This window comes from Alternaria ethzedia (assembly GCF_023757985.1).
Source record: "Alternaria ethzedia strain BMP 0044 chromosome Unknown scaffold_7, whole genome shotgun sequence".
Taxonomy (NCBI): Eukaryota; Fungi; Ascomycota; class Dothideomycetes; order Pleosporales; family Pleosporaceae; genus Alternaria; species Alternaria ethzedia.
Genome location: NW_026056200.1, coordinates 873,092 through 897,546, shown reverse-complemented (window position 1 = coordinate 897,546; position 24,455 = coordinate 873,092). Strand labels below are relative to the sequence as shown.

At 52.8% G+C, this 24,455-nt stretch overlaps 8 protein-coding genes across 8 annotated transcripts; 4 read left to right on the top strand and 4 right to left on the bottom strand.

The window, feature by feature from the left end:
- Positions 1 to 1,060: 1,060 nt before the first annotated feature.
- J4E87_004116 (uncharacterized protein) lies at positions 1,061 to 3,101 on the top strand (the record flags this gene model as incomplete). Its single annotated transcript, XM_049375739.1, has 6 exons — positions 1,061 to 1,294; positions 1,345 to 1,545; positions 1,591 to 1,734; positions 1,785 to 1,890; positions 2,050 to 2,147; positions 2,196 to 3,101. The coding sequence occupies 6 exons, from the start codon at positions 1,061 to 1,063 to the stop codon at positions 3,099 to 3,101; spliced, it is 1,689 nt and encodes a 562-aa protein (XP_049234724.1).
- A 2,135-nt stretch (positions 3,102 to 5,236) lies between these two features.
- DHH1 (DExD/H-box ATP-dependent RNA helicase dhh1) lies at positions 5,237 to 6,923 on the top strand (the record flags this gene model as incomplete). The annotated part of the gene is made up of 4 exons (XM_049375738.1): positions 5,237 to 5,280; positions 5,330 to 5,408; positions 5,464 to 6,060; positions 6,111 to 6,923. The coding sequence occupies 4 exons, from the start codon at positions 5,237 to 5,239 to the stop codon at positions 6,921 to 6,923; spliced, it is 1,533 nt and encodes a 510-aa protein (XP_049234723.1).
- Positions 6,924 to 9,425: 2,502 nt separating this feature from the next.
- J4E87_004114 (uncharacterized protein) lies at positions 9,426 to 11,452 on the bottom strand (the record flags this gene model as incomplete). Its single annotated transcript, XM_049375737.1, has 2 exons — positions 9,426 to 10,004; positions 10,076 to 11,452. 2 exons carry the CDS (start codon positions 11,450 to 11,452, stop codon positions 9,426 to 9,428), a joined length of 1,956 nt encoding a protein of 651 aa, XP_049234722.1.
- A 554-nt stretch (positions 11,453 to 12,006) lies between these two features.
- J4E87_004113 (uncharacterized protein) lies at positions 12,007 to 13,338 on the top strand (the record flags this gene model as incomplete). Its single annotated transcript, XM_049375736.1, has 1 exon — positions 12,007 to 13,338. The coding sequence occupies one exon, from the start codon at positions 12,007 to 12,009 to the stop codon at positions 13,336 to 13,338; it is 1,332 nt and encodes a 443-aa protein (XP_049234721.1).
- Positions 13,339 to 13,694: 356 nt separating this feature from the next.
- On the bottom strand, positions 13,695 to 15,485 carry J4E87_004112 (uncharacterized protein; the record flags this gene model as incomplete). The annotated part of the gene is made up of 2 exons (XM_049375735.1): positions 13,695 to 15,298; positions 15,362 to 15,485. 2 exons carry the CDS (start codon positions 15,483 to 15,485, stop codon positions 13,695 to 13,697), a joined length of 1,728 nt encoding a protein of 575 aa, XP_049234720.1.
- An 812-nt stretch (positions 15,486 to 16,297) lies between these two features.
- On the bottom strand, positions 16,298 to 17,379 carry J4E87_004111 (uncharacterized protein; the record flags this gene model as incomplete). The annotated part of the gene is made up of 2 exons (XM_049375734.1): positions 16,298 to 17,141; positions 17,213 to 17,379. 2 exons carry the CDS (start codon positions 17,377 to 17,379, stop codon positions 16,298 to 16,300), a joined length of 1,011 nt encoding a protein of 336 aa, XP_049234719.1.
- Positions 17,380 to 18,160: 781 nt separating this feature from the next.
- J4E87_004110 (uncharacterized protein) lies at positions 18,161 to 20,248 on the bottom strand (the record flags this gene model as incomplete). Its single annotated transcript, XM_049375733.1, has 4 exons — positions 18,161 to 19,147; positions 19,207 to 19,264; positions 19,313 to 20,006; positions 20,071 to 20,248. The coding sequence occupies 4 exons, from the start codon at positions 20,246 to 20,248 to the stop codon at positions 18,161 to 18,163; spliced, it is 1,917 nt and encodes a 638-aa protein (XP_049234718.1).
- Positions 20,249 to 21,292: 1,044 nt separating this feature from the next.
- Positions 21,293 to 23,626, top strand: J4E87_004109 (uncharacterized protein; the record flags this gene model as incomplete). Its single annotated transcript, XM_049375732.1, has 1 exon — positions 21,293 to 23,626. The coding sequence occupies one exon, from the start codon at positions 21,293 to 21,295 to the stop codon at positions 23,624 to 23,626; it is 2,334 nt and encodes a 777-aa protein (XP_049234717.1).
- Positions 23,627 to 24,455: the final 829 nt, after the last annotated feature.

Sequence of the window (24,455 nt, the reverse complement as noted above, 5' to 3'; positions counted from 1 at the left end):
ATCTGTTTGGTGTGTGACTTGGATGACTTGTCGCTGACGAGGTGATGCAGTAGACGTAGTGTATAAATGCAATAACTAATACGATATGCAACGACGCAGCTCAAATCGCATTCAATCGCTATCGTACCCGCTGTAGTGTGTGATCGCCCACATGCTGATATCGTACTACAGAATGGGACTGCGCAGACAATATAGGCGGCTGTCACATCATAAATGAGAAAAATCAAATGCATACGGGGAGCGAGCCAGCGGGTCTCGAAGCATGCGCTTGAACATGACTTCCTTTTACCACTGCTGTACCTATCGCGGAACTCGGCCGCAGTGTGACCCCCAAGCTTACAGCAGTAAGTACATAGTTCCTCCGAGATTTCATAGCAGGTACTCAGATTATGATAAAAGTTCCGGTAGCGACGCTTACCTTCTTAAAACAAGTAGCAAGACAGGTCACAACATCAGTAATCTCGTTAGAGCACTCCCAAGGAGCACGCAATTGCTAAAAATGGTGTAGGTGAACGTGAAAGGTCGTATGCGCCAATGATGCGCAGCCAAGCCTCCAATTTTCACGATGAATGCTGAGAAGGGAAACTGGTGTTGGTGATACGCCTCGATTCCATCAGTGGTCGAGCTCAAATTTGAGGTCCGCGCGCTAATAACAAGCCCATCCCACTGTCCACACCTCCCTCCACTTTGAGCGACATCAGCATCATAATTCGAGCCAGACTTCAATAACAGTCAGTTGCTTATCTTCGGTAAGTAGTTGCCGCGGGCCGCTTTATCGCCTGGCGACTTTGAGAATTCTAAGCTAAGGTGGCACCAGTTGACCAGACGTGGATCATCTCGGACTTGGATCTCTTCTGTAACTTAACTTCCTCACAACAACCATCAACCTCGCGCGCATCTTCCCGCGCCACTTCATTCCATACTTCTAGTCAACCCAATCTTTTATTGCGCATTTTTGCGTCCGCATCTTCAACCCGCGTCAATTTCTGCAACCTGTTCTTGCGCTTGTCACGGCCGCCGCTCAACCTTGGCTGCCATTGTGTCTTTTTCTCGGTTCACCATGGCTCCCAACGGCCACGCGGCATCTGGAAGGAAGAGTACCCACAAGTCTAGCGACAGCTCTCCCGTTTTCTGGGAAGACAAGCATGGTCACCGGGAGTTCATGGATTGGAAAGAAGCAAATCAGAACGGTCCTTCCCCATCATACGAGGAATGGGTCGAGTCTCAAAAAATGACTGGTGGTCTCTCGCTATACTACACAGCGCTGAGCATGTTTGAGGAGTCTGATTCAACTGTAGGTCATTGTCATAATGAGCTAATTATACCGTATGCTAAAAGTTCCAGGACGAAGAGGCCCCACCTGTCAAGGCCAAACCTCAAGCCACCAAGGCTCGTGGCCAGGTTGGTCGGCCAAAGAAGAATGCGACTGCCAACGGTAATGGAGCGTCACGGGCGGCTGAGTCTGCGACACCGTCGGCCGTGGCCAACTCCGAAGACCAGAGTCCCTCCGGCAAGAAGAAGCGCAAAGCGCGGAAGAAGCCACTCGTGAGTACTCTTCGCATACCTTCGTCTAGTTACTGACAAGCATAGTCTGATGAGGTCATCGCCTCGGCGAGCGACGAAGGTGAAGCCAGTAAGGATTTGGGGGCAGAGACCGCGACGCCAACAGTACCAGCCATCGCCGTTAATGGCCAGCGCAAGTCTTCTGCTCGAAAGGCCAGGAAGAAGCCTATTGTGAGTTTCATCGTTTATTCGCTACCCAGCATGCACTAACCTGCCCATAGTCAGAAGAAACCATCTCGCCCGAAGATGAGCTAGAGGACCCGATGGAGACTACAATCGATGAGGTTGCCGCATCTGCAATCGTGTCTCCTCTTCCTGTTCGATCTGGTATGTGAATTTTGGACCCATTTTGAATGTTAATTACCCCACCTGTGTAGTTTTTTCATGTTCACCAAATACTGGCCGTGCCGAACCTCTTTGTGCTTTGACATTTCACGCGAAACATTGCTTGCTAGTCTGTTGTGTTCTTGCTAAAACATGTCACAGCTCCGAAATCGTCGACCGCAGCAACAGCGTCAGAGACACCGAAGAAGAGCCACATCCTCAAATTGAGCACCAGAAAGACACCGAAGACGAAGACTGCCGTAAGTATTCGTCTTTAGGTTCACGGTTAATTTGCTAACCTGTTCAAGTCTGAAGATTCTGCTATTGAAGGCGGAGCCGCCGAGGCAGGTGCTCACACCGAAGTCACGCCCACCAATGTCGCAGAGGCAATCGAGTTGAATGCCACATTCAACAGAACCGTCACACCCAGCGCTAGTAGTAAGATGGCTCAAGATGTTGACTCTGCTGCGGCTTCTCCAGATCCGACCACCGCGTCAGCAGGCTCCACTCGACGCGGACTACGGACACGAAAGCCAGCACAGCAGAGGCCATACTACCACGACTCGCAGCTGTTTGAGGATGTAGAGCCCACAAACGGGGACGCCCAGGAATCGAATAACACATCACCGACTGCAGAGGGCAGGAGAGCGTCGGTGGCGTCGATCAGTAGGAATATAGATGACGCCCTTCTGGCTTCGCTAGATGAAGAAGCCATGGCTTTGCTTCAAGAAGAAACGGAGCCGGAGCCTGCAAAGCCCAAGCACTTCAAGGGCAAAGGTCGGGCGTGGAAGAAAGAAGGTTCTGATGAGGACGAGGAGTTCTCTTTGGCTGCCAAGAAGAAGGCTGCTAAAGCAGCGAAGTTGAAGGCCAAAGGGCAAATCCCCAAGAAGCGGGGTAGACCCAGGAAGAGTGGTCGGTCTGAAGAGCTCATTGACGAGGAGGAAGAGGACAAAGAAGCGGTCAAGCGGAAGCGTCCACCACCGCGCAAGAGCGCGCTGTCTGAGGAAGTCATCATCGAAAGCTCCGAAGGCGAGGAAGTGAAAGAGATGGAGGTTGAGGAGTCTACAACACCCAAGTACACTCCAAACAAGTCCTACACCCCACAGGGCTTGCCGAAGTTCATGTCCAAGGACGACATTGGCACCAACGGCGACGCAGAGCTCGGCACTGATGACGAGCCGGAAGTCGCCAGTCCTTCCAAGAAAACCGCTTGAGGTAGATTTGAGGAGTTCAGTAAGCTACAACATCCTGATCAGCGGGTTCTCAGAAGCAAGCTAATGCGTTGATAGCAGACAGGCTTTACGATTGAGAGTCGACTTGGTTCCCACATTCCATTTGTCTCTTCCCTGTGTAGCATATTAAGATGGGGTGTATCACGGTGTTTGGGTAGAGCTATGGGACTATCAGAATTGCATATGTGATAGGGAGAGAGGGATGATAGCTGAGCCTGTGTAATACCCGCCTAAAGCGGGTAATAGATCGTGGTATTCACAGGTTACATACATATTATGTAGTCTGATAATCGTATCACAAGATCCGGAAGCGTACTCTGCACTATCCACTTGCCAACCAACAGACATTACAATAGCTTAGCAGCACACAGAACCTGATCAGGAAGTCCTTTACGTTTACAGAACATGTTGAGAACACCCCGGCTGTACTATTCCCCTCAGAACCTAAGACGATGCAACCTGGTGAAGTAGTACACGAGCCCAAACGCCAACCCTCCTAGATGCCCGGCATGACTTATTCGCGAGTTCGAGTCGTTGAGATAAAATCCATCGTAGACGGCATAAGCGGCAGTCATAGCCCAAAGTGGCATCGGTACGATGCCATAGATCAGCACTCTCGCGTGCGGGTTCATGCACGCTGCCACAGCGCCGATGCCCATGACGGCTCCGGAGAATCCAAGAGTCCTTGAATAGTCTCTGGCGTTAGGGCCTTCAGAACGCAACTTGTAATACCGATTGAACAAAGCGCCCACTCCTCCCGCAATCCCAGAGCCCAGAGCGATAGTCAGGTATCGCATTGGCGTTATCACAGGCGCTGCCGCTAAGAAAGAGCCCAAGAAATAAACGCTGACCATGTTCGACAATATGTGGAAGAGATCCACGTGCGTGAACGCCGCAGTGAGCAGCGACGTGTAGTTTCCGTTTCGAAATTTGTCGAGGTTCAATGTCATCGTGTCCATGAACTTTTGGTATGGCATCTGGAAGCCCTGTATAGCTTGGCTCTTAAGAAAAGCCGCGTACCCGAAGATGGCAATATTGGTACCCATGAGTCCATACAGGACAAGCTTGTTGGACTTTACTTGAGCGCTGTAGGCGTCGTATGCGCGGGAGGAGAAGAGGCGTGATCGTGGTAGATTGAGGTGTCGGGGCGTATGGGAAGGAGAGAAGAAGTGGGAGGTCATTTTTCTGGTAGTCTGGGGTGTCCTGAGCGTACGAAGGGCCCTTGAGAGGCCGAGCAAAGACGACATGGTGAGTTATGGGCTTTGAGTACGCTTTTCGGCGGCTGTTTATGCAACTGTCGAAAGACAAAACCGACACGTATGACTGATGTGGAGAGATTCAGTTATCGAATCAATAGTGTGGCCGATATGTTTCTGGCTGGAATATGCTACATTCGTCGTCAATACTCATGTTGTCATGCAGCATTACACATGAAACGTACAGCTATAGAGCGGACCTGGCGCGTGGTATCAAGTCCGAAAGCGGCAAACAGAGAAGGTGCAATGAGAATACGCCGCTATCATTGCACAGAAATCCTCAAGTTGGATAGTCAAGGATTGGATGTCGCAGACGGGGACTGAGATAGTCGCCCTGGCACCGACGTCAGAAGGGCCAATGACAAGCACGCACGGACCCTTGCCCTCCACCAGCTTCAAGTTCCTTCTGCATAAAGCGGCCCGCCCAGCTACCACAACACCACACAGACCGACCTCACTGCACAAAATTACACCATCTTCTCTGCGCTTACCCTCTCGAGGCATCTACTAACTCCTACTGTCCTCAGTAACCCCCGCGCGAACCCCCACTCGCAGACGACTCCACAAGGCGAAACCACGACATTGCGACTCTTTCGAGCCTCAATCAGCCTCTTCACAACGCACACCACCACGAGAAGCCGACACCCGAGTTGCTGCTAAACAGTCAGCACTCCCATCCCGCGCTTACCTGACCCCACTTTCTTCGGCATACACTACACGAGCCTCCACACCCAAACCCCTCACTTGCATCTGCTCTGCTCTGCCGCAAGCGTTGCACACACACCAATCGCGCCTCTATCCACACTACTAGACCTTGACGTTCCGACCAACAACCCCACCTTCGGTGGACCCACATACACAATGACTTCAGAAATCACCAACCAACTAGCGGCAACGCAGCTAAGGTGAGTCCATGTCAAACGAAGCAAGAGCTACGCGCTGACTTGTTCCCAGCGATGCTACACCATCAGGAGAGGCAAACTGGAAAGCCGGTTTGAATGCGCCAGCGAAGGATGCGCGACCGCAGACAGAGGTAGGCTATGGGCTTGGGAATCACATGTATTGGACATGAGCTAATGCTAGAGTAGGATGTTACAGCGACCAAGGGCCTTGAGTTTGAAGACTTCTTCATCAAGCGCGAGCTCATGATGGGCATTTTCGAGGCTGGATTCGAGAAGCCGTCACCAATTCAAGAAGAGACGATCCCAGTAGCCCTCACCGGCCGAGACATCCTCGCGCGAGCGAAGAACGGTACCGGAAAGACTGCCGCCTTTGTTATCCCTACCCTCGAGCGCATAAACCCGAAGAGCCCCAAGACGCAAGCTCTGATCCTCGTTCCCACCCGAGAACTCGCACTACAAACATCCCAGGTGTGCAAGCAATTGGGACAGCACCTCGGTGTAAACGTCATGGTCTCGACTGGTGGTACAGGATTGAAGGACGATATTATACGGTTGAGCGACCCCGTTCACATCATCGTTGGAACACCTGGTAGGATCCTGGATCTGGCTGGAAAGGGCGTAGCAGATCTGTCCGCCTGTCAAACATTTGTCATGGACGAGGCTGACAAGCTCTTGTCACCTGAGTTTACCCCCGTTGTAGAGCAGCTTCTTGGCTTCCATCCCAAGGACAGGCAAGTCATGCTGTTCAGCGCTACCTTTCCTATCGTAGTCAAGAGCTTCAAGGTACGTTTGACCAGCGTCTCTACGACGACAAGCTTGCTAATGCGGTACAGGACAAACACATGAACTCTCCGTACGAAATCAACCTGATGGACGAGCTGACCCTTCGCGGTATCACACAATACTACGCCTTCGTTGAGGAGAAGCAGAAGGTCCACTGTTTGAACACCCTCTTCAACAAGCTGCAGATTAATCAGTCCATCATCTTCTGCAACTCCACAAACCGTGTAGAGCTTCTTGCGAAGAAGATCACCGAACTCGGATACTCCTGCTTCTACTCGCATGCGCGCATGCTCCAGCACAACCGTAACCGCGTCTTCCACGACTTCCGCAATGGTGTATGCCGAAACCTTGTCTGTTCAGATTTGCTCACCCGCGGTATCGATATTCAGGCTGTCAACGTCGTCATCAACTTTGATTTCCCGAAGAACGCCGAGACATATCTGCATAGGATCGGTCGATCTGGTCGTTTCGGACATCTGGGTCTAGCTATTAACCTGATCAACTGGGAAGATCGCTTCAATCTTTACAGGATCGAACAGGAGCTTGGTACCGAAATCCAGCCCATCCCGCAAGTCATCGAGAAGAACCTATACGTTTACGAATCCCCCGAATCAATCCCTCGCCCTATGTCCAGCGCCCAACGTGTTCCTGGTCAAGGTCAAGGTCAGCAACAAGAACAAGATGGTGCTGCGCGCGGTAACCCCAACGCGCGAGGCGGCTTCCGTGGCGGTCGTGGTGGCGGCGGCCAGTTCCAGGGACAGCGCCGAGGTCCTCCACAAAACCAACAGAACCGTCAGCCAAACGGTCAGAACCCTCAGCGAAATCCTAGGCCACAGCCTACAGGTCCACCTCCTGCCTCGTAGAAAAGTCTGGTGGTCCCGATCTCTGCAGTGTCTTGAACCTGACGTCTAGATTACGTCTTCATGTCACGACAATTCTCTGTCAAGAGGCTGCGATATCATTTGGTTGCCTTGCATCCATATGTGTTCATTACATTTCTTTCTTTTTTCATGACTATGCGATCAGTCGCGCCGACGACGCGGTACGGAATATCTGGACTTCTGCTATCAGGTTTAACGAATCGAATCATCGGCGCAATACGGTTCTAACGATCTCGACCTTTCTACATGTACTATATACCAAGGTCTACCAGGGTCGCGTCTAGTTTTTGCTTTGCGTCGGTTGGCTGGTTTCGCCGACTTGCGTTGCTGGAGCCTTTTGCCTCTGCAGCAGAGTGCACTGTCTCCAGTTCTGCGCGCTCTCAGTCTTCAGTTCTCACTTCCATCCTCTTTTCAACAGCATTTGGCGGTTAGGTATAGTCTTTTCAAAAGCCCAGTCCTCCTTGTATAGAGGATTGCGATTGGGGACGATCTTCTTCGGTACGACTATACCCTGTTCACGACGCTACTGGATATGTGTAGCTCCATCGAGCTATTCTACGTCTCCATTGACGGCACTTTATCACTTCCATGTCTGGTTCTTGACAGCAATTACTGTCTATGGCCATACAACTACATTCTCACCCTACTCGATGCGATGCTACACCTTGTCGCATGTCATTACGCTATGGGCTCTAGCGGCCCTCCTCCCTCCCCTAGGGTACCGCACCTACTCGGCGCTACGATTTAGCTCCCTTCAAGCCTAGTCATCTTGTGCTTTGTACAGCAAGCCCAAGACCAGATCAGACTGGATCTATACTTCCGATGCAGTCACACGAATACCTTAGGATATGCAACATCTCGTCCATGTTTGCGACGATATGCTGTCGACTCTGCGGGTCTCGTGTGGTGGAAGTATTCCCAACAAGAAGAGATAACAAGACACGTTATCGCAACAAGAAAAGAAGAAAAAGCCTTTGAGGACATGATTGAAGGACTTCTGGATGACGGTCACAATTTGCGATGAGCACGGCATTCTTTGCTCCCTCGTCGCCGCGACTACCATACTGATCACGCGATACTGTTCTGGCATCGTGTTGAAGCTGCGTTAAGATAGCCCCAGATCCTCTCAATGCGAATACACTCTCCTCAAGCCATATTTCCCTGGTGTGTTGTAGCTTGTCTCCTTCAAGATAGCAAGCTTGTTTGTCGTAAAGTGAATCCGAGCTATGTGACACATATTGCTTTCCCATCACCGTTCCCAAAGCCGTCAATGCGTTGGCAAGAACATTGAGGCACGAATTTGCGCCCTACGATCAACATCTGAAGAATGGAGCGACATTCACTGGGTCGATAATTAATTCTCCTAGCTAAAAGACCATCGCTTGTCTATAGACGGCCTGATTCAGTCACTTGAAGATTTGCTGACGGAAACTGGCTAATTGATACATCGATTCTGGTGCTCAAGTTGTTCTGCTCTCGTTCCTGACTCCGTGGTGTCCGTATGCTTTGCGTGATCCGATCCCATACCACTATACGATGTACAGTTGACTACCCTTCTGGTTCATGTTTTGTCCAACGCGACTTCCAAAGTATGTGTTATCTTCCCATCACAGCTGTCTCTTTGCATCTCGACCTATCATCAAGAGAAACATCAGCATCGCCAAGGTGACACTGTATGTACTTGAGCGTACAAAAGCATAGATCAGATCTCCTGGCAGTCTACTTTGCTTTGTAATGTTGTGAAGCTTCAGTTTTTACACCAATGTAGACGGCGAACATCCATTGACTTGTTTATACGCACTTGCCAACCCCACACGTGTCCATATCATGTATTTTACGATACACGAATAGTTTGCTGAACATCAAACGCTGTCTTCTGCTTGTCGTCAGAACGCATATATGGCTGGTTCTTACACCAATCTATAACTGTTCTCGATAGACTCCACAATGGTCAGCCACTTTGAACGCTACCACCTACTTTACCTCATCAAAGACAATGCACGCCTACTCTACGGCCCTGGATATACTTACTACATTACTACCTCCCGCGACAGTACTAACACTGCTCAGGCAAAGCTGTTTGGATATAACGTTAACGGAATTGGTGGACAAGTGCTACGTGTCGGGAATGCTGCGAATAGAGATATGGAACAAGCACTGGTGAATCTGCACGTGCAGTTGATGACACAAGTCTCTGTGCTGACTGGTAAGTCGACGAAATTTTGAACCGTCGGAACAGGAAGCTAACGCCATTTCTCTTAGAGCGCTATCCCGAGGGAAGGACGTTCAAGGTTGAGCTCTATGAGCCTCAACTCAAGAAGCCTCCAAGTGCTGGGGAACGATAATTGGGCATGGACATGATTCGGAAGTGCGACATGATCAGGAGATCATCAAATGAACGGCTTGTAGATATTGTCTCCAACTTTAGTCAGAGACCAAGAGAACAGTCCGGGATAGCTCGTTACTCATGACGCCATCTATCCTCTAGAAACCCACAGCCACACCGGGCCTTCTCTTCTCGATCCCCAAAACCATATCCACATACTTCTCGTTCAGAACTTCCTTCTTCCGCGCAGCAAGCAGCGACGCGCTCTTCAGTACGTTCTTGATTTGACGACCGTTGAGCTCCACACTTGCCATTTCGTCCAGATCCAGATCCTTCCATCCCTCCAAGCCACCCAAGCTCTTCAAGAAGTTCTGCCAAATGCTCTTCCGCGAGGTAGACGTGAGATCAGGGTATGCCATGCTGATGTGAATACGAGACTGGAAGGCAGCATCGATGTTATCAACACGATTGGTGGTCAAGAACAGCATGCCTTCGTAGTACTCCAACACACGCAGGAAGATGGACACGAGCTTGTTTCGCTCTAGGTCGTGCGTGCTGCGCGCCTCAAGGAAGACGTCGCATTCATCGAGCAGAAGGACGGCGTTCCATTTGGATATCATCTCGAGGATGTTGGTGAGCTTGCTCTCGACTTGGTCGGGGTCGATACCCAAGTCGCCGGCGGACATCATAAACAAGGGAGCGCGCATGTGCTCGGCTACAGACTCTGCTGTAAGGGTCTAGAAGGTGTCAGTACCTTGGAACCATTGTGTTTCGTTCAAAAAGCGGGGAGATTTGTAGGGCGACTTACCTTGCCAACTCCGGGAGGGCCGCTGAGCAGAGTAATATGGCCACGGCCTTTTCCGCTGATAATGTCGTCGAATTTGCACTGGCTCATGGCTTGCGATTCGGCAAATGCAAGAATGAGCTCCTTCTGGTCTTGAGGGAGAACGAGCGAAGCAAAGGCATTGTCATTGAACTTGATGTTTTCGATGAGATCAAGGTAAAAAAACAGCCACTGCTTCTTCTTGAGCGAATAGCCCCGGACCCTAGGCAAGCATAGAAGATGGTGGTCCTCGGTGAGGCGTAGACGTTCTTCCTTGTCTTGCTTGCCAAACACGTACTTCATCTCGGTCGGGTCTTGGATTTCGAGCTTCTCAGCGACGGCTTCAGGACCAGAGGCGCATTCTTTTGCGCTGAGAGGATCGACTCGGTTGATAGAGCGGGGAGAGAAGCGTTGGAAGCTGTCCGAGTCAATAATGATACGGCCGGTGCACATATACGGTGCCTCATTGCCCTCCCTGTCCCATCCAATCGCGAAGCCATCGTATGCCTTGTAGTGACTGCCAGCAAGTGCTTCAAACTTCTTACCACGGCTGATCAGCGCTTCTCTGACTTTGACTTCATGAGGATGAAATGACAATGGGAAGGCTGTCAAGCCCAGTATGGGAGCAGTGCCATGAAACTCTCGAATTCGAATAGTCTGGGCAGTACGACCGAAAGTGCTGCCGTTCCAGTCGATGGCCTCAAGGTTGATCTGGTAAATCCTACCGCACTGGGTATTGGCGTAGGAGCCTGACTTCAATTTGTAGACCCCATACGCTCCATTGTGAGAGTTGGAGTAGATGAGGGCGCCGGGCTGATACATGATCCAGATATGATCGAATGTGACGATGCCATGGCTGATGTAGTCCTCGAATGTCTTGATGACGTCCTTGAGCTCAGAGGAAAGAACTTCGTAGAGGAGCTCAACGTGTTCAGCAGTTGTGGCATCGAGATCTTTTCTGCTTTTGTACTCAAGTAGTTGAGCCCATCGATGAACGAAAGGAGTGAATGGCGCCTCAAACTCCAGGCGTTTCAATTCACAGTGGATGGCTGGGTAATCCTTCAGAACTTCAGCAAGAGCAGTCTTGAGCCAATGCGACTGGATGATGATTGAGTGGATCTTGTATTTCCTGCGGGAGTCGTCTGACTTGAGCAGACGAGTGATGAGAGCGTGTTGGGCCGTCTCTTCATTCTCAGCAGGGTCTGCGACATCCTCAGGTTCCTGCTCAGTCCAACTCCACTGTTTGTTCTTGTCCCGCGGGCCTTGATAGAAGTTCTTGAAGGATGCAAGAGAACCTTCTGGCGCGAATTCCGTAGTGCCATTCGTGTCCTTGACACCGTTGGTGGGAGTCTCGCCGGGCATGATGACGGTCTTCAATGAAGACAAGAAAAAGCACGTAGATGAAGTGAAAAGGGTTATGAGTTACGAGACTGAAGATATTGCTTCTGTACTCGACATAGCAATAGACATGGTGAGAGGTACCTTTACTTTATACACCAAACCGGCCTGCAGGCACCAGCTTTACCTGCAAGAATCATGCTATTCACCCTTTTCAGGCGTTCCAATTCAACATGAATACAGCAGCGGTTACAGCCTTGACAGTGCAACCACATGGACGATGGACAATGCTGAGTGGCCATGATAGCGATACTAGGTAACCATGGGGGAGGTGGCGCAAGGCGTACAATGGCTGGACCCCAGCAGCGGTGCCTAGATGTGGCAAAATGCTGATATCCGGTGAAGTCGCGAGGCTTGTCTCAGATGGAGTCATAGGTGACTCAGGCAAGTGCAGTGCTCAAGTCATACCTGCAGCGGATGGGATGCTTGGCGCGGAGAAGATGCGGAGGTGCAAGGACGCGCTAAGACAGCGAGCATTGCGCGGGTGCGCCAGGCCATGATTCGAGCCACCTCCCACCATGTCCAAGGAAGATGAGCTTTCATACATCGACTATGAGGCCTTCCTCGATCCAGACTTCTCGGCGACGTCATTCGCCAACACGCTCGTCCTCTCGACCAACAACCCCTCCGACACCCCGCTAGATCTGTCAACACCGCTGTCGCGCGTCCTCTTCGATGTCCAGGAAGTCGACACACACATCGATACCCTGACTACCAAGTCGGCACTTCCGCTGCTGGAACACACGCGGGACCATGCCGAATCGAGCGGTCGCATACTGCACGAAGTGGAAGGACAGGTTGCCAGCTTGACCGAGTCGTACAAGACGCTAGAGAAGGAGGTCATTGAGCGCTACGAGGTCGCTGAGCAGGTGCGATTGACAGCAGAGAGGCTCTGCGAGACTGTCAAGCTTGGTCGAGCCGTCGCGCGATGTCTCATGCTAGGCAGACAGCTCGAGGTGCGTATGTCGGAGCTGGGCGGTGTTGGTAGCGCAAAGAGGGAAGACCACAGAGCCATGGTGCGCTCGGCAGACACGATCCTGTCATTGCGCCAGCTCCTTGCAGCTTCCAAGCCAGGCGAGGAGGGTGAGGGTCTGGACCGGGTCAACGTAGTGAACACGCTCAAAAACGAGCTCGTCAACCCAGGCGAGCGCAGCATATCGTCGCGCGCTCAGCAGGTAGTCAAGGAGTTCTCCATGTCCTCGCTACTATCCTCATCAGGTCAAACATCGGCATCCACCTTTTCGCAAACCGAAGACACCAAGTCGAGAACCACGTCCGCGCTGCTCACCCTGTACCTCCTCTCGCCGGTATCGACCAAAACCACGACCGACACCTTCGAACCGACCCTTATGCTCAATGCGCTACAAGACTACCTCCAGACCCAGCTAAAGTCATCTCTCGCATCGCTCGCGCGCGCCTTGGGCCAGCTTCCTACGCTAGATCGCACCCTCCTCGAGATATCCGCGCGGTGCCAGAACATCGTCGCACTACAATCCCTCCTTGAAAGCATCAAGCCACCCGCGCACCCTCTACTCGACACCGCGCGTACTCCGAGCTTTTCCAACTTCCTACAACCCCTCCTTCAAGCCCTCGATACATCTTCGCTACCCAGCTACTTCTGGAGGACGCTCGCCTCCAACATGGCGCCGAGAGTGCAGGAGCTCATGAACAAGGGCGGTGTGTCTGCAAGGACGCTGAGGAGTAACAAGACTGCTGTTGGGGACTCGGTGAAGGAATGCGTCAGTCGTGGTAGTCAGTTACCCGGGGCGTTATCGAATAAGGGTGTCGCTGTGACTTGGGAGAGGGAGGCTGCTGTCATGGTTAGGAGTGTGACGGGGCCGATTAAATGAATAGACACATGAATACTATGAGAAACTCACTATGCGTAGTGCCTGGAGGCATTGACACATGGGACTCACAGGACATGTTCATATCATTAACATCACATATTGTTGTAATCAGTTTCACATCACATACGATCGAAAGTAGGCTCAACAATGATGATGAAGATAAAACCGGAACTCCATTAGCTAACGCTACCCATGGTCCCAAGTAAGAAAACGAGAACCGTGTCATTCCCCCATGTAATCATAACCATTTTGTACGCATATACCTCAGCATGTATGAAAAGTGATCAAATGCTGAAAGGGGTACTGGTACACGTGAAAGCGCCGACATAACCAAAGAAACTCAAGAAGCGAGTCATTTACAACTCGTCCTTGACGCTCGAGGCAGAAGCCGAAGCCTCAGATGCCGCCGATGAGACGGAATCGGTGACCTCAGAGGCAGCAGACTTGACAGACTTGGTAGCCTCAGAGGCGGCTGAGGCGGCTGAGTCGGAAGCGACAGAGGCGCCAGACTTGACGGTCTCGGTACCCTCTGAAGCGGCGGAGGCAGCAGAGTCGGTGGCGGAAGAGGCACTGGCCTTGGCGGATTCGGTAGCATCTGCGGCGGACTTAGCGGCAACTTCGGAGGCGGCCATGGCCTGTTCAGCGAGCTTTTCAGTCGTACCTTCGACGGCCTCGCCAATGCTGGCCTCGGCCTTGTGTGATCCGTTCTCCTGGATGAACTGGACGAGGTCCTCGACGGTGCGGGAACCAGAGTAGTCAACTGGGGAGTCCTTCTTGCCAGCGGGGAAGAGCTTGATGGTGGGGAAACCCTGGATCTCATCGGGAACGTCGTTGGCGGTGGCGTCAACCTTGGCGATGGTCACAAGCTTGGAGAGCTCATCGGAAGCGTAGAGCTGGCCGAGCTCCTCGTACTTGGGAGCAAGAGCCTTGCAGTGACCGCACCAGGGAGCGTAGAACTCAACGAGAACGTCCTTGTCGTTGTTGATGACGACATCCTTGTAGTTGTGGGCGACGATGGTGGTGACGGGGCCGTCGTTGGACTCGGGAATGGGCTCAGACTTGATGCTGGGCTCGACCTTGCCAGCGAGGAAGTCGTCGACGAACTTGCCAATCTCCTTCTCGGTGATCTTGGCCTCCTGGTCGTAGGGGAACTTCTCGTTCTTCTCGGTGCGCTGGATAGCGAAAGCGGGCCAGGTGCCGACCTTCAGGTTGAGGTTACCAGCGTGCTGGCCGAAGGACTTGGCGTCGATGGTGGCGAAGTTGATCTCGCCCTTGTGCTTGAGAGCGAGGGGCTTCAGCTCCTTGGCGAACTCCTCGCGCTCCTCGGGAGTCTCAGCGAAGATGTATGCGAGGGGAAGGCCAGCGGCCATGTATCCGGCGTAGGTCTCGGGGCCGACCTCACCAATGAGAGGAGTAGAGGCGACCTTGGCGAAGTCGCGGATAGCGTCCGCATCGAAGGTCTCGGTGAAGACGTCCTTGCCGTCGTCAAAGGACTTGTAGAGGACGAGGCCAGGCTGCTTGACACCCTCAGCCTTGGCAAGGGCGGCGTCGTTGGTGGCTCCGAAGAGGAAGTTGTCGCGGAGACCGTTGGCGACCGAGGTGAAGGTCTCGTTGGAGGCCTTGTCGTCGGCGGCGAAGTAGGCGACGAGGACGACCTTGTCGGCGGTCTTGAACTCCTCGAGAGTGTCCTTTGTGACGTCGGAGACGGCGGGGAGAGCCTGCTTGGTCATGTACGAGATCAAGCTATCGGCCTTGCGCTGTCCACCGTAAGGCGAGACATTCTCGGGGCCGCGGAAGACCTTGAGGGTGGGGTAGCCCTCAACGCCGTACTCCTGGCACAGATCCTGCTCCTCTGTGCAGTCGACCTTGACGAGGGCGATATCCTTCTCCTTAAGTGTGGTAGCCGCCGTCTCGTACTCGGGAGCAAGTGCTTTGCAGTGGCCGCACCATGGCGCGAAGACTGTAGCAATTGTTAGCTTTGTAATTATTTGATTGAGCGCTTGGGTAATTCAGAAGTGCTTACACTCTGCAAGGACGAGGTCGTTCTCCTCGATGAAGCTCTTGAAGTTGTCGGTCTTCAGTTGCTTGACATCAGATGCGGCGGCGACGGCCGCAAAGAACGCAGCGCAGACAGTCGTGTACTTCATTTTGCTGTGCTTGTATGTGGTTGAAGTTGGGTAGGCACGACGAATTGGGGTAGAAGTAAGAGAGGACAGCGGTAGAGGAGCGCTTTATATTCCAAGTGGATGGCTGTGACTTTCGAGCAACTGTGTTCACACCAGCTTAGCGCTAGAGCGGCATGGTCCCTGCGCCTCCACCCATTTTCACCGCATTGAGAGACCACGTTGAACTTACCACCCACTGCACTTACCCGCCGCATGCCTGTACCCACCTTTGTCCAGCATTTCCCTAGCACTTTCGCCGCCCCCTCTACATCTCACTCACATCGCTTGGTCTCCCGACCGGTTGCAGTTAGCTTGCAGTTCCTGCCGATCCCAGTGCATATTATTAATCTGTGTTCACTTTCTACTTGCCATTCCCAACTGCGGCGAGTGTCAGCTTCTGAGGACAGGTGTTCCTTCACTCGGGTCATTCCAACCTGATTCATTCGGTGTGGCTCGTATCATTTCAATCGGCCCTCAACTAGTGGTGTACCCAGGTAGTCCTGGTAATGCCGACCGACCCGTGGGCAATCGCTTCCCTACTTGGCAAAAGTTCTAAAATGGGTTCGCTGGGTACTCACCAAATGTTCAAGGTCTGGAAGGCTCGCTTTTTATCAATTCTGGCGCATGGGGTACTCGCAATGTGTGTCGAGAGGAAACGTGGTCGTGTGAGATCTTACCGCGGAACGCTTCCGTTCTTATCTTATCTAAAAAAGCACATCGCCATCACTGAACGCGAGATGTGTTCTTAGAACCGTAATCAACAACGAAATCAGAGTCAATTGATGATTACAAACCTACGCAGCAGTAGCGACCGTTTGACTTGCATCCTTCGCTTCATCTATCCCCGCCCCTTCCTTCAACTTGCGCATCCTCTGCTCCTCCTTCCTCTTCATCTCTTCTTGAATTCGCAATCGCTCGGGGATAACTGGTTGCCTCTTTCCAGAAATCTTGAACCCCGCAATCCGGTCCTTGCCCAACGCCTTCATGGTCTTGCGCTCCACCGCGCTGTAGTTCCCATCGGCACGATCAAACACAAAAGGCTCCTTGACGGACACCGGTGGGTTTGTAATGACGCGGACTTGGCGAAGTTGGTTGTTGGACGCTGAGTGCAGCATCAGCGGATGCAAAAGGTAGACGTCGCCAACTACACCGGTGGCTTCCACGAAAGCCTCATCGGGCATACTGGCAGCTAGGTCGTTGAACCACTTCAGTCCTTGCTCTTGCACAAACTCTGGGTTTTGCGCTCTTGGCGTCATCCTTGGGCTGACTCCGTCAGGATTCTCGCATAGATGTTTCGCAACAGTGGGAATGGCGGCAGGACAAATGTAGGTTCCACCACCGCCTGGAGCGATGTCTGACCATAGCGGGATGACCAGAAGCGCTTGCTCAGGTGAATCTAGGTAGTGAACAAAGAAGTCTCCGTCGACGTGCCAGCCAGGTAGCTCTTGAGGGCGTACCACTTTGTTGTGACCCTCTGGCGTTCCGAGATTTACTATGAAGCCATCTTTCCAAGTCGATGCGTTAGAATCAACGCGGTCGCTACCACCCACAAGGTTGCAAATTCCAGCCCAGGCTTTTGGTGCAAACTCTTCGACAGAGAATTCGTTGAAGAAGGGCATGTTTGTTCGCTCGGTGTGCCTGTATCCGTCATGTTAATGTCTGTTAATGGCTGCACGTAAGAGACTTATAATTGAAGAAGAAAAGCGTACCATGTCGACTTGTCTTTGGGATCCATACCCAAACGCGTCCAGAGCGTTTCCTGAAGTCCTTCTGCTTGCTCTCTTGTGAAGCAGTTGCTCAACTTCAACCATCCGTTCTCCAGAAAGAAGTCGATCTGCTCTTGCGAGAGCTTGTATTGCTCCTCTGCGTTGGCCATTGTGCCGTTTAATAGTTTATGTCGGTATTGTGTGTACTGCGATGTTGTCTTCGTTTGGTCGATGTAATATAATCGCAAGACTTGTGTCTGATACGGGAGACAAAGTCAAGCTTATATGTCGTAAGTGAACATTCAAGAACGTATTTATGCGCGTGGGAATAGATTTCCTATTACCGCCCTCACGCGATTCTTAACGCCACCGACGGTAGGCGTAATGCTGCTAACGGCAGTAATGCCAATTTATCCGGTGGACGATTAGCCATGTGCTCGTTCATGGTGCTACACGTGCCGTCCCCAGAAGTGCAAGCCCTGGAGATATCCTGCGGGGCAAGCTGTTTGGGGAAGCCGGCGGGGAATCCTCTCGTACTAACGAGAACATCGGAAATCCTAAGGCCCGCTGTTACCACGACCTAGACCGAGTAGGAGAAAAAGTTAGGCCGCTGCGAAGACTAGGTTATTTCCGGGTATTCCAACTGTCCGAGAGCCACCAGCAACGGCCCCGTGGTTGTCCTCCGCGGACGCGCAGTTTTTGGTTTATTGGCTACAAAGATCGCGGCAGGATTTTGGCAACGGGTAACGCGCTGCACTACGGCACGACGGATATTCTCCTTCGATGGCAGATGACTAATTCATGGGACTTGGAAGATGATTGCGATGGTTGGTATGCATATTATTACATTCTACATACAATATTTACCCTTACATCAGCATCGTCCGTCGCGGAATAGAGCGCCGTTATTCATGTCATTACCGCGTCGCGCGCATTCAGGTCGCAGTCCCCCTAGTTTCCAGGCCACCAGATGTAGTTGTTGGTCTCCTCTGGCGTATCGAAGACAAGCTCACTGCTCGAGTCGGTCGGCCGATCAGGGAATGCGTTGGCCTGAATGTTCCAGACCTTCATGTCGGAAGCCTTGACAGTAGAGTTGCTGCCAGCCCAGATGCTGAATCCAGTGCTGTCGGTACGAGCAGGGTAGATACGAGTCGTAAGCCAGAAGCGGTCGTTGACAAGGACTTCTACGAGAGATCCGTCAACGAAGATGTCCATATGAAGAGACTCGGTGGTACCGTTGGAGAACGTGTAGGGGTAGAAATATCCCAGCATGGTATAATTGGCGAACTCAACGATAGAAGATGAGTGGGAGCGGTCAACGTTGATGGTGTAGTTCTCAGGACTGTACCAGACGATGGTCTTTTCTTCGTGCCCAGGCGATTGGGCAATGACCACACCGGCAGGTCCAGTGAAGTCAGAAAGCTTGACCTGGAGATGCATATGACTACTGCCGTTGCCGGAGATCGCGCCGGAGACACAGGCATTGTCGCCAGTCTCGATGACATGGGGCTCAGCTCCAGCGTGGAAGCCTTCCACAACCTCAGGTAGAGGACGGGCTCCTAGAGTGTATCCAGTGAAGGTACCATCACTGTGTTCTTCAACACGAGTGTTGCCCTTTGTAGTCAGACCACCATTGGTGTTGACCAGGTCCTTGGTCTTGATGACGTACATCTCTCGAGGGATGGCCATGGCACCTTGGTAACCCATCTGGTTGATCGCAAAGTTGTTGCTCTCCTCGTTGGCCCAACCCCACTGGACGCGACGGTCGTTCTTTGAATCCCAGAAGCTGGTAACCGCGTAGAGAAGACCGGAGTCGATGGCGCCGCCCGACAGAGGGGTGAACTCAACAGAGCCGTTGTCCCTTCTGTTGACCTGGCCTTCATTCCACAGGCCCCATTGTGCACGTGGATGCCAGGTAAGGTTGCCGCCTTCAGTACCCTGTAGGAAGCACGAAGTCAGTACATGTGTCACATGTAGCCGCCACGGCCGGAACTTACCATTAGAACGTAGTAATGAACGTCGTCATCTTCATCGGTCAAAGAGAAAAAGTTCGATCTGTAAAATCAGTACACGAGCGATTGCAGCAAACGTATATGTGCTTACACTTCGAAGTTGAAGCCATAGGTTCCGGTCTCAAGCAAAGAGCCAAGAGTCTCGTTCCTCTCGGGCTCCCACAGAGCGCCAAGGAAAGTCCAGTCTGTCAAGTTGCTGGCGGGAGCGCTGTAGAAGGGAATACGGCCACCGCCACCCTCGCCCTTGATGCCAGAACCAAGAACCATATACCAGTGGGGCTCGTCTTGTCCTAGAAGAGCATCCATTTCCGGCCAAGGCTCGACGAAAGGATCACGCCATCCGGTAATATTCCATCCGCTGGGTGGCTCGGTCATAATAGGGTTGCCAGCATACTGCTCCCAGGTTTCGCCGCCATCGTTAGAGATGACGATGCTCTGGCTCTCAGTTCCCTTAATGTAAGGTAAGGCCCAGTTTGTGGGGAGATACTGGACGGAGGTGTAGAAGGCGATGAGAGTACCGTCCTGCTGTCCTTGGAGATTGTAGGGCTGTGCCGAGCCTGAGAAAATTCCAAGGCCATAGTAACTGCTGTTGTCGGAATCAGGAAAAGGACCGGTGCCAACAGACTGAGCCTGATCATCTTCCCAGCCTCCAACATCTATCCAAGTAATCATGTCTTTGGAGGTTGCATGACCCCAAGAGATGTTACCCCAGTTGACATGGTTGGGATGCCACTGGTAATGGAGGTGATATCTCTCCGTAGCAGGATCGTACATCATTCCACATGCTACAGAGACAGAGGTACAAAGTCAGTATTTGTCTCACATGCACTTCGTACAGCCAAAACTTACGATCGTTGAGCCATCCTGCCGGTGCGGAGAAGTGGTACGTAGGGCGCCATCTTGTGAAGAGAGTGTTGTTGCCCAAGCCCTCGATGATATCGGCAGTCAGTACAGCTGGCACCTCCTGTGCGCCGACGGCGGAGAGGCTGCCAAGCGCAATGCTCAGGAGAGGAAGAGATCGAAACATGATGAGCTTGCAGATCGATACTCAAATCTAACAGCAGCCATGGGAGGTTTATGTACTTTTCCGCAGTAAACAAGCAGGGTCCACCAAGATCATTTGTGATCAAGATATTTGAGTCCAAGAGCTTGCGCCCCGAGCCTATGGTCTGGGCTGGCGCAATCCCGAAGCTGGGTGCAGTAGCTTGTTGACGATCCCCGCAAATTCGGCACCAGCTCTCCATGTTCCCCACAATCGGTACTGGAAAGAAGAAAGTGTCGTTCTCGAACATGCATGGAGAGGCTGGTATGCGCCACTCGGTCATCTCTTGCACGTTTGCTAACGTGATGTGACATAGCAGCGAGTCTCGAAGTCCGGGAGACTCTCCGATGAAGCTCGTGATACCTGCGCCTGGTCCAAGTCGAGGAAGACTTTTCTTGTATACACGACGTGGCTTGGCTGGAAATTACCGACAACGGTCCTTAGTAAGTAAAGGGTTGTTGTGCTACCGAGTATTCTTCCGAGATCCAAGTCTTACTGCGGGGATACCCAAGGGCTTGACTATGGAGAATCCGGACGACATCGGACTCTTTGGAGTAGCTTCGGAGCGTGCAGCCCTTGCGCAGGAACGCTCGTGCGGAGGAACGAGCAGTCCCATGGAAAGGCGGCATGGAATGGGGTACCATAGATGTAGAACGCATACGCGCTATTGCGTGCCACGATACGTAGGCATGGTACATGCACTCTCCAGCATGTGGTATTTTCTGGAGGTAGTAGTGCAGAGTAGTATCATCTGAGATATACTGATGAGCGATGCGTCTCAAGGAGAACATACGCGAGTGTATGGGTGAATGAGGTGGAAGTCGCGATCTCGGGAGACCGAGGCGGGCCCGCGAGACGTCATTGCTGGCGGGCGAATCAGGTCGCTTCCCTTGGAGCCTCCACGTTGCCTTTCTCCCAGCACCGCCGCATCACGCGAACGCGACTCTTCCCCGGTTGTGTTCGCTCTCATCACCCTCAGATGGGGACACGCATTCCTTTCTAGTCGCCTTGCACCTTCACCAACGCACCATGAGTCGACTCAAGCTCTACGTCGCGGGCTCGGCCGCCATGGCCAACATTGTGCTGATGCGCGCATACTACGAGCGCCCCAACTTCTACTCGGCCGCCGTCTACATCTCCCAGAGCACCGGCTCGCTCATGTTCCTCGTCAACCTGATGCTCATCGTCGCCGCGAGCTTCGGCTATGGACTCCAACGCCTCTTCTACGGCCCCCTCCGCCCCATCGAGACCGAGCAGCTGTACGACAAGGCCTGGTTCGCTGTGAGCGAGACACTGCTGGCCATGACCATCTTTAGGGATGACCTCGGCATGTGGTTCTTCGCAATGTTCCTCTGCTTACTTGCAGGCAAGGTCTGGCAGTGGATCGGAGAGGGGAGGGTCGAATTCCTCGAGCAACAGCCTCCGGCAAACCCCAAGCTCTTTCATTCGCGCCTCATGAGCTCCTTGCTATTGTCTGTTGCCTTCGACATATTCATGATGCAGTACTGCATCGATTCGATCCTGTCAGAGGCACGGCCGGGTGTCATGGTCATGTTTGGCTTCGAATACGTCCTCCTAGCCACCGCATCGATATCGACCCTGCTACGATACGCACTGTCGCTCGTCGAACTATACATTACACACCGCCAAGAGAAAGCACGAGAGGAGGCTCGTCGTATCGCAAGGGAACAAGCACGCCAGCAGGCTACAGCAGAAGGAACCGAAGCGCCTGTTGAGGCAGACGACGATGAAGACGAAGGCGACGTGCCCGGATGGGAAGAGAAGGGTCGCTGGGTATTCTACTTGGATCTCGCGACCGACTTTGTCAAGTCCTTCGTCTACCTGGGCTTCTTCGTCATTCTGATGACTTTCTACGGCATACCAATTCACATCATGAGAGACTTGTTCATGACCATCCGATCCCTCCTCAAGCGTATCCACGACTTCATCCAGTACCGAAACGCGACCCGCGACATGAACACACGCTATCCAGATGCGACGGCAGAAGAACTCGAGCGGGAGAACACATGTATCGTCTGTCGCGAAGAGATGCGGCCGTGGACACAACCAGGCGCAGATGGTGCACAGCCAGGTCGAAGAATGGACGAGCGACAACGGCCCAAGAAGCTCCCCTGCGGGCACATCCTACATTTCGGATGTCTCCGTAGTTGGCTTGAGCGACAGCAGGTCTGTCCCACGTGCCGAAGGCCAGTACTCTCATCGTCGACGACACAAACCACGCAACGCAACAACCAAGCCAACCCGGGCGAGCAAAACCTCCAGAACCGAGAGGCACTGCGAGCAATGTTTGGAGGAAATGCGCAGCAAGGTGCTGTCGGAGGGCAACAAGGACAAGGCCAGGGCCAGGGTCAGCAGGCTGCACCACAGGGTGGACAAGCAAATCCTCCAGCAGGCAACATGCGCGTGTTCAACTTCGGGCCATTTCGGATCGCTCTCGGGAACATTCGCGTACCACCAGGACAACAGGACAATGTCGCTGTGCAGAACGCGATTCAGCGATTGCGCGAGCAAGCCAACGGAAACAACGCGGCGCAGAATCAAGAACATCAAAACCAAGCACAGGGCCACACGGGCTTCACGCCATGGGCTACTCCCAACCTTCCCACCGGCCCCATCCCCGGAGCCGTCGCGCTGCATCCGTCAGATATTCAGTCCGACATATTGCGCATACAACAGAACATCATTGAGTCGATGCGGCATCTCAACGCACAACACGAGCAACTTGAGGTTGTCCATAGACTTCTTGCTGAGCTCAACAGGCTTCAGCAGGCTTCAGGCGTGGCTTCCGCGACAGGGCAAGAGCTACCGCCTATTGCCCCATTGAACCCACCTAACATGAACTCGTTCGTACCGCAAGCCTACTTCGCCAGAGGGTCCGTTCTGCGACAGGGCGATCCCGGTGTGCCTGAAGGCTTGACGCTACCGGAAGGGTGGACATTGAGGCCGATGGCCCTAGCGCCACGGAATAGCCAAGAAAGCGCGACACGTCCATCCTCGCAACCTGGACATCCGGCGCCAGAGAGTGGCTCGATACCGCCTCAACTTCAGACAACACAGCCAGTAGCGGAACCTGACGCAGGGCCTTCGACGTCCGCTCCCGCGGCCTCACAAAACCAGCCAGCTTCATCGACTACAAACCCGACTACTTCCGATGAGCCCTCCAATCGTTCGCCAAAGCCTGCAGAGCCTAGCTCTCTCGAGTCAAGCTGGAGCTTTGGTAACGTAGGAGAGAGGACTGAGGCCGAGGGTTCAAGCTCTGCGGTTGCTGGAAGCAGCTCTGAGGGCCAGACTGCAACAAGGCGGACTGTTACTGTTGAAGATGTCGAAGACGGCGAGCAGTAGCTGGACGATGGGCGATGACACTGTTACGGTTCTGTATTGCATAGCGAGGCGTTCGGGTTTGTTGATTATTCTTGAGCGACAGGGAGTCGCATGTGTCAATGAAGCACGACAGGGAATCCCTGCGAATGCCAATTCATCACACCGGTCGGTGCTCCACCGCGTTTCTCGAGTGTATATTTGATTGTATCACCATCATTGAACAAAACAATGAAGCATGCCTTGTTAACCATTCATCCTGTATGCACCCCGCACGCACATGCCCTTCAACTCGCAGGAATCCAGCCCCCGAGACGACACTGGACGATGGTTTGATGCACATTCGAATGCACATGTACATGCACGCACTCGGCCCTCCACTACCAGACCCACAAAGCTTATCGATGCCGGCCTAGCCTGCCCCATCCCGTCTTTGCTTGCCGCTAGCGCGAAACACGTGTCCAGTCAAACCTCGACTGCCTCCCAAGACACCATATCGAGGCGGCTACGTGCAGGTCGTGAACAGCACCAGGTTGAAACGGCGGCCTGGGCGGTGCGAGGACGGTGGGTAGCACCCAGTAACAGCTGCAGGAACGCAAGCCCTGCGACACACTTGCAAGCCCTCGAGGGCGTGTGCAGACCAGGGTCGGGCTGCCAACGGAATAAGTGTAAGGGCCCCCGTCTTGGGCGAGCGTGTTAACGGCGACTTGACTCGATTTAACACGACTTGAGGTTAACGTTGTGATTTGGCTTTTTGGATGACTCTTCATTCACTCTCGCTAATGGATGCTTAGACCGCACTTTGTTTATTGCAATTTTGTATACCTATCGTCCTTTTCTCTTCCCTTCTCTT